Source organism: Mesoplodon bidens, assembly GCF_964165515.1.
Source record: "Mesoplodon bidens genome assembly, chromosome: 4".
NCBI lineage: Eukaryota > Metazoa > Chordata > Mammalia > Artiodactyla > Ziphiidae > Mesoplodon > Mesoplodon bidens.
Window position 1 is genome coordinate 102,759,617 of NC_138160.1, and position 13,575 is coordinate 102,773,191.

Consider the following 13,575-nt stretch of genomic DNA (forward strand, 5'->3'; position numbering starts at 1 on the left):
CCATGCTTGGGTTATAAAGTGAGGCTGGTAAAAAAGCTGAATCTAACAGATGTGTTTGTTAGAAGCGCAAAAATCTTCACAAACGCTAGATAAAAATTCGGAGCAAAATTGGTCGCTCAAGTGATCATTTCATACAGGCTTTCACCCCCATTGAGACACGAAAAACAAGGTCCTTACACAGCTGGACCCATTCTGCGAACGAATATAAGAAAATTAGCATCTTGAAAAACTTCTAAACAAGGCAACGGCTTCTGGAGCGCCCTCTTTACCACCGGCCCCTGCCTGGTTTCCATAGGAACGCGCAAATCAGACTGGGAGCACTCCACGCAGGAAGTTGTTCTCCGTCACTTCCGTCCTTCACCTCAGAGTCGGTGTACCTTTTAACTCGCGCCTCGGCTGAAGCAGTCGGCGGATGAATTTTGGGCCAACGAGGCCGCCGTTGGAGGGGCGTGGCAACGCGCCTGCGTTCTGGCCGATGCAGTTCACGTGCGGGCAGCAGGGGATCCTCTTAGAGCTACCATGGCCCAGCCGGGGACTTTGAACCTCAATAACGAGGTGAGCACCGAGGTCTAGAAACTTGTGGGACTGACCTTTAGGGCCCTCAGAACAGCTCTGCTGCGTCTTTTTGAAGGGCCTGGGCGAGGCGGGAGTCAGGCGAGTTTTCCGGAACTCAGAGACTGACAACCGTAACTCCCCACCCCCACCCTCCTACCCCCTGGTTTCTAGGTGAAGCGTCTCTGGCCCTCAGTCCTCGTGAGTTTTTATTTGTGGTACTTTGGGAAGATCATTTAATCTTTTTATTCAGTGTTCCGTAAAACGAAGCTCATGATAGTACCTTCCCCAACAAGGCTGGAGTGAGAATTAACTGGAGTATGTAGTGTTTGCACAGTGCCTGATAGTAAACTCTCAGTATGTATTTCCTGCCTTTTGTTGACTGCAGAAAATGAAAGGGAGAGGTTGAGAGCTGTAGCTTTTCCTAAGAAATTGTTCATCTTGAATGAGACCGTATCATTTATAAGGATGTACGCTCGCCCAGTACCTCATTTCTTCTTTCAGCTACTGTCCTATTTCTCTGCTTCCATTTACAGCAAAACTTTAATACTTGCTGTCCACAGTTTTCATCTCTCCTTCTCTCTTAAATCCAGTCTCATCAGACGTTTGCCCTCATCACCCCCACCGTTACATGTCACCAGGTTACCATTTCTGTCATTATCCCTTTTCTAGTTTCTGCTTCTATTCAAGGAAGTCATAGTCATCAAAGACTTAAAGTAAGCTGGAAAAGTGGGGATCAAATGAGGACCTCACAGCTACAGCAAAGGAAATTATTCGCCGTTTTTATTCAGTGGATATATGAGTCTGCTGTGAGCAAGCCACTGTTCATATTACACAGTTCTGTAAGCAACCTGTTCTCAGGTAGGAAAGGGTAAGCAACATCCATCAGTGATACAGGATAATGCTCACAGAAAAAAGTTACGTAGTGCAGAAAAATTTCCAAAGAGGGCAAAATGAAATGAGTGATACTTGTTCTTGGTCTTTAAGGGTCCTACACAGGATTGCATTCAGGAATTCAATGATGGAGAAAGAAGGTGTTCCAACCAGAGGGACCAGTATAAGCGAGGAAAGAATGGGAGTGGGAAACCCCTTGGATTGTATAGTAGTAGATAACTCTCTACTGATGAGAACTTGTTGGATAAAGTAGGAAATAAAGCTGAAATGTATTATTGCCTTACTACCAGGTTAGTAAGTCTGGGTTTCACTTGACAGTGGAGAACAGGGTATACTGAAGAGGAGAACTCTTGAAGGTGTTTATATTGATAAACATATGTCAAGCTCGTGCTAGTTACAGAAAGCATTTGGTGGTCTTTTTTTCCCATTAAATTCCCTAGGAGGTATAAAAGATCTTAATCGGAGTGATGTCCTTGGAAATTCACTGGAAATACTAGTGAACTTCCTGTTCAATTTCGAAATTACTGTGAAAGGAGTGGTGACAGTCATTTACCCCGCTCTTCACTTAAGGCTCTTTCTTTTTCCACTTAGTTTCCAGGCCTCTTCAAAACAGTTAAAATTTGACCTTTAGGAAGTCTTCAGTAATTCACCTCAGTCTGGGCTAGGTGTCTATTCTTTATGCAGCCAGGATGCTTTCTACTCTGAAAACACTTGTTTACCTGTTTCTCTCTTTTGGTGTGTATGTCTGTCACCTGCAACATATGTGGTCTGTAACTGTGCTGGATGATTGAATGAACTTATCCAATTAGGAAGTTTATACATCCCACACTGAAGTAAACCTTACATGTTCTAATATGAAGGTAGGAAAAAAAGGACAGAAGAAAGTGGAGATGGTGGAAGAAAAGTGTTATAATTTAAAATTATTGGGAGAAACACTACTAAGGGAAAAACAGTTGTTTACATAAAAATTGAAAAACAATGGGGGAAAAATGGGACAACCAATTAGAAAAAAAATACAGCAGATATGACAGATAAATGGCTAATGTCATTACTATAAAATAGCTCATGGAACTTAAGAAAAGTCATCTCATAGAAAATTGGTAAAAGAAATGAATTAAAACTTCTTCATGGAAGAAATATATATGAAAAAGAGTTTAAATTCACTGTTATCTTTCCTATCTTTCCATTACTTTTCCATCATCACCCCTATCTTAGTCCAAGTTGTATCTCCCAGCAGAGCTACTATCCTAGCCTCCCAGCTACTTTGACTTGTTTTCTCATCTCGTCTCTCTAGTATAGCTGGAGTGCTCTCTTCAAAACAAATCTAATCATGTGTTTCCTTGCTTAGAACTGATCTGGTGGCTTCCTGTTGCTTTTGGTCAAGACCGATCTACACAAAGCCAGTCTCCACTGTTATACCACTACCCTCACCGCCCTCAGGCTGTGTACTTCAGCCACACTGGCTTTCCTCCACTGTCTAGCATAGCCTTCTCCAGATCTTTTGCACTTGCTGTTCCTTTTACCCACAGCTCCTTTTCCTCTCAGTACATTTTATACTTCTATTTAGTCACTTTCTCAGGGAAATGCTTCTTGACTTTCATTTACTCCTTTTGTAAGCTCTTGTAGCACTATTTACTTCTTTTTAGCCTGTGTAAGAATTGCTTAATGTGTGGGGCATGTGAATGTGAGAGAGAGAGATTTCTTATGCCCTCAACCTGACTAAATTTTCGCTCACCATCATATCCTCAGTGCCTGTCTGTTAAATGAGTAACTTGAGGCATCATTTTTATGATCCTTAATAACTTAAATTAGGTCTCCTTAACTGAGATTCAGGAATGAATTTCAGGGATCATATAACTGCCTGAAATTATGTGTAATTTGTTGTATTTAGCCTGTCTCTGGGGGAGGGGGAAATATTTCATAGGTTTTATCACATTTGCAAAAATTTGTAAATATCTGGTATTATCTTTGGAATATTGGTACTCATATCTGTGATTAATTTGATTGGAATCCTTTTTCCATAATTTTTAATTATAGTCTTTTCTTTTAAAAAGTTATGTGTTGGGCTTCCCTGGTGGCGCAGTGGTTGAGAGTCCGCCGCCGATGCAGGGGACACGGGTTCGTGCCCCGGTCAGGGAAGATCCCATATGCCACGGACTGGCTGGGCCCGTGAGCCATGGCCACTGAGCCTGCGCGTCCGGAGCCTGTGCTCTGCAGCGGGAGAGGCCACAACAGTGAGAGGCCTGCGTTTTGCCAAAAAAAAAAAAAAAAAAAAGTTATGTGGCCAGCTAACTTACAGTATATTTAATTTCCCAAAATGTCTTTTGTGAAAATAAAAGCCAGCTTGCAGACACAACTATTATATTATGCTCACTTTCAATGTCTTCAGCTCTAATTCTAATTTTTTCAATAATTTTCCAGGGCTAAAGGCTGACATTTATAACACACTTCCTGGCTCTAGGTTCTTAAAATACATGTATTCTTCTGAAATAATGTAAAATTCTACCTTTTTTAAAAAATAAAGTATTACTTTTTACTTTATCTTATGATTATTTATTGCATATTTTATCTTCACAAGTGCTCATGTGGACTTTGAAGAGAGAATATTTAATTGATATATTATAGCAGCTTCCCTAATCTTTAACATAGTACCTTGTGTATAATAAGTACCATATACTTGCTGGGCAGATAAAAGTATGGCTAACTCAACTTGAATCACCTAATGTTCAGATGAGGGGGAGAAATCTGCTAAATGAAGACTTTTTTCTCCCTTTCCATTAAAACCAGAAAAGGGATGTACAATTGAAAACGACAGTAAGCGTTTAGTGAGTAAAGAATTGGGAAAACTAGAGCTGGGTTTCCTTCAGTCATTTGTTTCTTTAGGCAGCAGTGATATATAAAATCAGAATTAGGAGGTGAAACATTCTGATCTGGTACTCTAATTCCACAGTAGGGCCAAAGGCTTCTGTATGAAACTGACGTTATTTTATTCTTGATAGCAGATTATTAAGAAGCTCATTAGAAAATTGCTTTCTGTGTCCTGCAAGATAGTAAAGGTAGAAACTAAAATGCCAGAGAACAAAATGATTTGCCTTTACTTATTTGTAAAAGATAAGAATGTCAAGAATTGTGTTTGTATGTGCTTCTGAAGTTGCAAAGCTCCAGTTTTATAATTAAATATGTGATACTTTTTAATAATTCTTTACTGAAGTAGTAGACTAGGGTCCATCCTTAAGAAGAGAACCATTTTCTGTTTGGTTGTTAAACAATTCTGGGAAGTTTTGCTAGGTGGCAGCATATGCTCAAGTTGTAGATAATCACCATGCACTGTAGAATTTTAAAATTGTTGCTCATCAGAAATAAAAAGTATAATTCAGTACTAAATTATCATCCAAATGGCCAAATTAGAAGTCCTCTGTATAAAGCTGTAATTAATATTGTTAACTATGAAATAGTTCAAACATATGGAAAATGATATAACAAATGTCCTTATAATCTGTTTTCTGTATTTAGCAAGTGTCAATATTTTGCCATATTGTAATGCTTAATTCCACCCATCTTCTTTTCCACCTTAGATGTATTACTCATTCAGCGTGTTTTCTCCTATGTATTTTTTAAATAATTTTTATAACATATACCCATATTCATACCCAGTGTATAGTATTGTGTTGTATATTTTTACACTTTGCATGTGTGGTATCATCCTGGATAAATGCAGTATCATACGTATCATTCTAAAAGTTACTTTTTTCACCAAACAGTATTTTCAGGGTTTATCCATAATACATGCAGATTTCCTGCATTGATCTAAAATGGTACATTGCTTATGCTTTATTTATATACAATATTTTATCTCTTATGCAACATTTTGTAAAAATGCTGCATTGAATAGTCTTGTGTATAGCCTTTTGCTATAGCTGGAGGTATGTCTTCTGGACGGATTCCTAGAAGTAGAATTTTTGTTAGGTGTTGCCAGAGTTTCCTCCAGAAGGAGTATACCAATTTGCATTCCTACCAGCAATGTATGAGAGTGCCTGTTTCCTCACAGTCTCACAAACAGAATGTGTTGTCATATTTTTTTGTATTTGCCAGTCTGACAGGTGGGTAATGAATAAGCAGAAGTTTTAATATATTCTAAGAAACAGAGATATGCTCAGATTTTTCTTAGCACTGCAGGCTTCTCTAGAGCAGCTAGCTCTTAGAATAATTGTTTTCTAATAACCATGGGTTTGTGTTATAAGTTGATTTGTATATGTAGCAAAGTTAGTACATTACCAAAAGAGGTTGGCTAATTGACTGGCTAGCAGATAGCCAACTATGAGTCATTTCAAGGTAACATTTATGTTTACTTTTGTCTGTGAACCAAAGTTTGCTCTCAGCTTTGTAGATCAGAAACTTGCTATTGTTGTCACCCCAAAAGTATTCTCAAAAAAGTATTCTCTCAAAAGCAAATTCATATCAACCATAAACTTATAAGAGACCATATAAATAACAAAGCTAGTTTATTGAGAAATATATCTAATGTGGATACTAATGCTCACATTGTAAGACACATTATTTTCCTGTCTACTGATCCACATGAGCTACTTGAAATACAGAACCACAAAAAGGGTTTCAGGTGCATGGTTCAGCGTTGGGCTGTGATACATCTGTCCCCATAATTGAGTTATTCCAGTACAAATTGGAGTTCCCAGGTCTTTGAGCTGGGGAACCTTTCTTTGGAATCTTCTTGATTCAGACACTGCCAGCTTTTGCTCTTTGTGGTTCCCTTTCCTGTGTTTTAAGTTGACTCTTGCCCATATGTTCACATGGTCTTTTCCCAGTCAGGTATATCAGCTTTTTATTTATTTATGATTGTATTTTTGTACTGTCTACCTAAGAGTTGATCCAGGTTACGTTACTGTGTTCAGATTTCGCCAGGTTAACTGAGGGCATCTCTATGCCTAGGTTCTAGGCGACACCTCATTTTCAGTGCGTGTATTTTGTGTGGGTGTGGATGTGTGTGTTTTAGCTCTTTTTCTTGTGCTCTTATAGATTATTAAATGCATTCTTTTGCAGCTTGGAAGCACTCAGCTTGGGCTTATCAGTCTTGGTAATGATGACCTACAGAGTTTTGTCCTTCAATTTTTGACTTCAAACTCTTCCCTTCCACTTCTTTTTCATTTTGACTTCAAACTCTCCCCTTCCACTTCCTTTTCATTTTGTCTCTTCTCTTTCAGCACATTTCATTATTCTGCCTGTTTTGTCCTTGCTTACTTTATTTCTCTTTCCTTCTTTTCCTCCTGAACAATATTATACTCTTTTCACATTTCTAACAATGACAGTTCTATTTGCTTTTGGTTGAAGAATTCACCAAAGCATGTTGCCCTTAAGCAGTACATTAGCTTTCTGACAATACTGAGTGTTTTAGGCCTATTTGTTGACATCTCGGTTATCTGTCAACCAGCTTCATAATTCCTGGGTAACAAATGAATTGGCAACCTTTTAAATCCTAACTAAAAGGCTACTGGTAGCTGTTTGTCAGTTTTACAAAAATAAATTTAAATGCTTGGAGAAAGCTAGGTGTTTGGGGCAGGCAGTGTGAGGAAAATAAAAGTAATAGTTCCATTTTTACATGAAGTGAATATACTTATTTTTTTAGTATATTAAACTTAACAAATACTGGAAAAGTTAATAAGCTAGAAAAGCATTTTTTGGCATTGGCATGAAACTAAGTACATGAAGCATTCCCTTTGCTTTTCAGAATTCCCTTATGCAGTAATGACAAACATAGTACTTCTTAAATTGGAATTTTAAAATTGGAGTCTAGCTTTCCCAAGATTGAAATGTAACTGAGGACCAGTTCTTCCCACTGCAATTTATTAATTAAGTTTGGTTAAGAGCAGTTAGCAAATAATATATAATCATCTCATACACCTACAGGGTACAGCAATTAGAAATATTTGTTACTGTATTTTAATGCATAATTTATTACTTGCTATTTATTTTATGAATGACTTAACTTGCAAAAAATGTATCATAACCCCCTATTATGCTGCTTATGAAATGTAGCAATTCATTTTTCCACTTAAACCTTGTCTAAATGGCTTTTGTTTATGCAAGTATGATTTTTTTTCTAAATAGATCTAACTTTGAAACAAATTTCAAAGAGGTTAACATATGTAGTGGAAATCTGATTACTCTACATTCTGTTATATGTTGCTCTTTTGAAACAGTGAATGAACAAGTGAGTACTGCTCCCTTTCTGGTCATTTACTTAACAAATATTTATTGAACACTTATTGTATGCCATCTACACTGTGCTGGGTGTTAAGATGCAATGTTGAATAAAACCAGATATTTGACCTTTGTGGAATTTATAACCTAGTGGGAGAAAGACACATTAAGCATAATCAGATTAAAAGTAAAATATTAAACTTAAAATAAGTGTCATGATAATTCTAGAAGCACTTTTTGACCCCTGAGGGAGGCCAGGAGACACTTTATTGAGAAATGACAGTTGGGCCAAAATCAGAAAGATAAGATGTTAAGCTAACATGGAGAGAAAGCAGTCCTATCAGAGAAAACAGCAGGTGTAAAGATTTGGTGGTAGTTGTAAGCATGGTGAGGATGGAGTAAAAGATGGCCCATGTGGCCATTCTAAGAGCAGTTGGAAACCAGTGAAGAGAGTTAAGTAAAGGTGTTACATCAGATCTAAGTGTTAAAAAATGTATTCTGATTGAGTTGTGGGTAACTGATTGGAGAAGGGCAGGAATGGATATTGAGAAAACAGTTGCCAGTAACTCAGCCAAGAGAGCCAAGAAGTCAAGATAGAAGAAAAATGGTACAATTTGAGAGGTAATTAGGAGATAAAATTATCAGGACTTGATAATAGATTCATTGTGAGGGATTTAGAAAAGAAAGCTACCTATAATGAGCCTAGGTTTATAACTGAAAGGATTGCTCTGTTCCCTTAAATATGAAACACCAAAAAAGGGATCCAGTTGGGAGTGAAGAACATGGGTTCAGGTGTGAGTTGGAGGTGATTTTAAGCATACTTGAAATGTCAAGTAGGCAGTTACACATTTAGGTCTGGAGCTAAAGTGGAGATCTCATGTGAAGGTAGGAGTTTTCGAGTCATCTTTGTTTAGGTGGCAAATTAAAACTGTATACACACATAAGATCACTTAGGGCTAAAAAGTATATCTTGAAAAGAAGAGCTGGGCTAATCAGTTCAAGACTGATTAGAGGTGGATGTGCCTTCACAGAAGACCAAAGTAAAGTAGCTAGAGAGAAAGCAGGAAAACCAGGATAGTATTCTGTTATGGAAACCAAAAGGAGAGTATTTCAAGAAGGAGAAAGTGTTCAGCAGTATCAAATGCTGCTGAGACTTCAAGCAAAATGAAGTCTGAAAAATTCTTGTTGGATTCAGGGACTTTTAGACATCATTGGTGACTTCTAGAAATCATTGTGACAGCTTTTAGTAGACTAATGGGAATGGAAATTAAACTGGAATTTTGTGGCATGCAGATAAGGAGATGGTGAGTTTGAACATCTCTAAAAGCTTGACTCTGGGGCAGTTGAGAGAGGGTGCTCCGAGTGAACTTTGTACTGAGATGTTTTGTTTGTCTTTTCTGTAATGAAAATGACTCAAACATGATTGAAGATTAGTGGAAAACATCCATTTAAGAGATTGACAATGCTAGAGTAAATGGATAGTTTGTAGTAAGGGTTATAGGAAGGCAGAAGAGGATGGGATCCAAAATACAGTTAAAAGATTAACCTCAGAAAAGTTCAGGGATATTTCTTATATTGTAACTTTATCAACAGAGGAGGATGGGTGATGCAAGTAAATTTACATTCATGGTGGTAGAAAGAGGATGTTTCCCATCTGATGTTTATTTTCTCCATGAAATTGAAAAAGAAGAGAAAAGTTAGATGTTTTAGGAAAGCAGACACAGATTTAAAATAGTCATTATAAAGTGAATTGGCCAAAATATATATGTATAATAGGATTGCTAGGAAGTGTAAGGACCCATTTGAGGTTAGTTATGATGAATATCTAGTAGATAGAATGCCTCAAATATTTCCTGGCTCTTGGGGTACTGTGATAAAAGAACTCAGAATGTTGTTTTTATCCAGGATTCACTAGAGGGATTGCTAACCAGAGGGATGAGTTTAAGGTATTGGCAAGTGTTGATTATGTACCTAAACTGGATAAGAGAAGGAAAATTAAAAAGAAAGGGACTAATCATTTGAGAGAATGTATAGGGGTCAGTGAACTAGTGGTTCCAGTGAAGTCGAAGACCATTATGGTGGGTGGGGTTAAACAAGCAAGCTGAAAGAAGTTGTAATCTCAGTGCAGAGTATTTGAATTGATGGTTTTAGAAATGGAATAGTATGAGCAATGACTAGAACTACGTGTGACCATGGAAGTGGGTGGCTATGATAGAATAGATTAGGTCATTAGAAAGGAGGAAGTCAAGAAGTGAGGATATAATATTGGGGTGGGTTATTCAAGTAGACACCTACATCACCCAGAATAATGGCAAAACTTAGGCTGGAGAGAAATTGTAAGTTGGTTGCCAATATTGTCAATGATAAGGGGGTGAAAGATATTAATGAAGGGTAAGAGGTAACAGCTAAATGCAAGAGCCTTGTAAAAACAGAATGATGTTGATACTGTTATTTTGGCAAGAAGAATTTGAGGATTATGTGTGCCAAGCACTCTTGCAAGGCACAGAAAACATGTAAATATTGCAAGGCCCCTGCCCTTCAGGAGATTATAGACAATAGAAAAAGACAGCCACATGAGCAGTTAGTGACAGTACAGTGGTAGGTGCTACCTACAGGTATAGTGGGAACTCCAAGGATGGAATGGTTATCTAGCTGAAGAAGTCATTGAAGATTTCACTGGAGCGATTATCTCTGAACTGAATTTCATGTAGTTCCTGAAGTGGAGGAGGGGTGAAGGATATTACAGGAGGAATTATAAGATGTATGCCTCTTAACAATGATAGAAAACACAAACTCAATAGCATCCCATTGCACTAAGTACTATTATAACATGTGGTTCTTTATCATTGGAATATTTCTATCTCTTGGCCAATAATTCTAGTTTTTTGTTCTTAGACCTCAGCATTGTTCTGTAATGGGGCGATTTAAAGTGCATGTGTGTGTGTGTGTGTGTGCCCACCTGTGTGTGTGCCCTTGTGTTTTTTGAGTTATGCTTGAAATAATTTATTACTGAATAAAAATAAAAGGGGTGTGCTAAAAACAAGTAAAATAAAATCACTTTCATGCATTTGCTTTTGTTAATACAAATGCCCATTCAGTAAATTAAATTCCTGCGATTATGGGTGAAGCTTTGTTTTAAACCACAAGGATTCAAAGATAAATGTGGTGGTCTCTGATGTCAGGGAGCTCACAATTTATTATGTTCCAAGCCCAACAAGATATAAGTGTAATTTAAAATACTAGCCACTGGGAATGCTGTGATTTTTTCTTTTTTTTAATAAGTTGTTTCTCCTAAGTCCTCAGGCGCATATTTAGAATGTTGATTTCTTATTCCTTCACTGTTTATGGAAGAAGTTTGATTTCATCAAACTATGAATATAGTTAAATAAAGCTTTGATTAAAGTGGTAGACTTATTCTATTAATTATTAATACTCAAATTAATACTTATTAATACTCAAAATAAGGTATGTTTCTTCTTGAATTAAGAATCTCTCTAATTTTGGCTTTATTCCTTGAAGGTTGTGAAGATGAGAAAAGAAGTGAAGAGAATCCGAGTTTTGGTTATCCGAAAACTTGTCAGGAGTGTTGGCAGACTGAAGTCAAAAAAGTTAGTCATCTAAAGTCATGGTCCTATGACTAATAAAATGTCAAAAGTTGTCTTTATTCAGTATTTACAGAATTTGAGGGTAGGACCTAGAGGAGTAATTAAATGTCTTACTCATACAGCACTTTGATCCTATCACTCAGATAGGATCTGAGTGAGATAAAATGTGCTCTGTCAGCGTGTCCTTACATAGTTTGGACCATATTCAATTAAGATATATGATAAATTCTGTTTTCTCAAAAGTCTTCTTGTGGCTTTTTCAAAGTGAAAATCCTTTGGGGTTATTTATGTATTTTATGTTATTAGAAGTTATTTTTTTAAGATGTTGATATAGTTTAACAAATCAAGATACCTTGAATCAGTTATAAAGATTTCATATCACCTTATTCCTTGAATTGATAATTAATTTGAAATCTTTAGTACCTTTTGGAAGTGTTTATCAAAACATTGTGTTCCATTTAATTTTTTTGAAAAAATAATGTTTTGTATTTTTGGTATCACTAGTATTACAGAAAAAGTATGTTATTTATAGTTCTTATGCTTTAAGCATGAATACTTACAAAGTCTTCAAATGTGTTTTGTTTCTGATTAATTTCTTGTTTTTCCTTTTGTAAATGTTTCATAAGATAGCCCTTCTCTCTGATATAATCATGTATTTAACATCTTTATGTATTCATTTAATTCCAGAGAACAGTTGTCATTTAATAAAATTATATCCAACCTTGTAGCTTATGAAACTTAACTGTAGCTTATAAAACTTACATGAAATACAATGTGCTATTAATCAATTGATTAGAAAGTATTATTTGTCTTTCCTATTAAGGAATTAGAAGGCAAACTGTCTATCAGTGGTAATAGTCATTGATATAATACCTGGACAGTGCTTATTTTTGCCAAAAGCTTGGGTTTGTTAATGGAATTGGGGTATGTGTTGGATGGGGGAGAGGGCAGTGCAGGATAACAGAATGTTTGTTACTTAGAGAGTTATTAAGCTCTTCTAAAAGAAATGGAGAGACTTTTCATTATGATTCTAGTCTAAAATAAATGGTTTTTCTGGCTACATATTGTAATGTGTCTTTTGTAGGGGTACCAAAGATGCACTTTTGAAAAACCAAAGACGAGCACAACGATTGCTCGAAGAAATTCATGCCATGAAGGTAAGAAATTGTGTGGATGTGTATATATGTGTGTTTCCATGTCTCCTGTCAGCCTGCATTCTGTGTGTGTTTGGTGTTACTTATTTGAATATAATTGTGAGTTGACCAAGACTTATTTGTGTGGGTCTGTTTGGTGAAGAGTGTAGCACGTTTAGAAAATTGTAATATGTTTGTTTGCATTATTCTATGTTTTTTACTGAAGTTGTTAAAGTACTAGACTAATTTGAGTCAAAACTATGCCAAACTAAACTCATCTATGTTTAATAATGCTTCATACCTAAGATTTTTATTTTTACTTTAACTTTAGGCATGAAGTCTAAGTTAAGATCAAGTCTAAGTTAAGTTCATGCTGTTTAGTAATGTGGATGGTGATGTTGGTGGCTGACATCATGCTTTGCCTATTGCCAACTCAATAAATTTTTGTGTGGTGGTGTCAGCATTTTATTCAGCTCTGTAGTAACTTGAAATAGAATTAGTATTGGACCAAAATGATCCGTATTTTTGTTTTTTTCAGCCAGACTCTTCACTAGCATAATTTTTAGGTCTTCTCTCTGTTCTTACTTTGTGGAAACTTTCATTTACCAAATGACATACTATTAAATGTCTGGGAGACTCTTTTATTGCAGTACTGAAAAACAACATTTGGTACTAGCAATTACCTTAATTGCAGGGTCATTTTGCATGTATGTTTGACTATTACATTTTGGTAGAACTTCTAAGTTTTGAGGTAGATAAAAGAGCAAGAGAAATCTCTAACAATATTTTAATTGAGTTAGATTATCAAAGCTTCTCACAATTTTTTCCTTTTGAAGGATGATAAAGTGTTCTATAAGACAAAGTTATCATAGTTAATCTGAATAGAAACCGATGTAGGACATGATTCTTTGGTGTGAGGTATGGTTTTTGTGGGGGTTTTTAAAGTTTGTTTTATTTTCACAGGACTGTAAAATTCATGGAATCCATTTGATATCTCATAAGTTTTAATACCCTTGTTGTCCAGTCATTCATTCAAAATACTCTGTATTTGACTCTTAATTATTATTTGTATCACTTTGTATTACACATCATTTAGACTTTTTCTTTTTTTTCCATAAAATTCCTGTGAGAAATAAAATCTTTAGAGATTTTTGTTTTTGAGGATAACACTAAGG

General features: G+C 36.2%; 1 protein-coding gene across 1 annotated transcript in view; it reads left to right on the plus strand.

Moving 5' to 3' along the window:
* Positions 1-414: 414 nt before the first annotated feature.
* Positions 415-13,575, plus strand: part of SRFBP1 (serum response factor binding protein 1) — a 62,898-nt gene continuing 49,737 nt past the window's right edge. Inside the window, exons 1-3 of the mRNA XM_081232440.1 lie at positions 415-555; positions 11,182-11,270; positions 12,352-12,424. Coding sequence (XP_081088566.1) covers positions 520-555; positions 11,182-11,270; positions 12,352-12,424 — 198 coding nt within the window. The 5' untranslated portion in view covers positions 415-519. The remainder of the gene's footprint in view (positions 556-11,181; positions 11,271-12,351; positions 12,425-13,575) is intronic.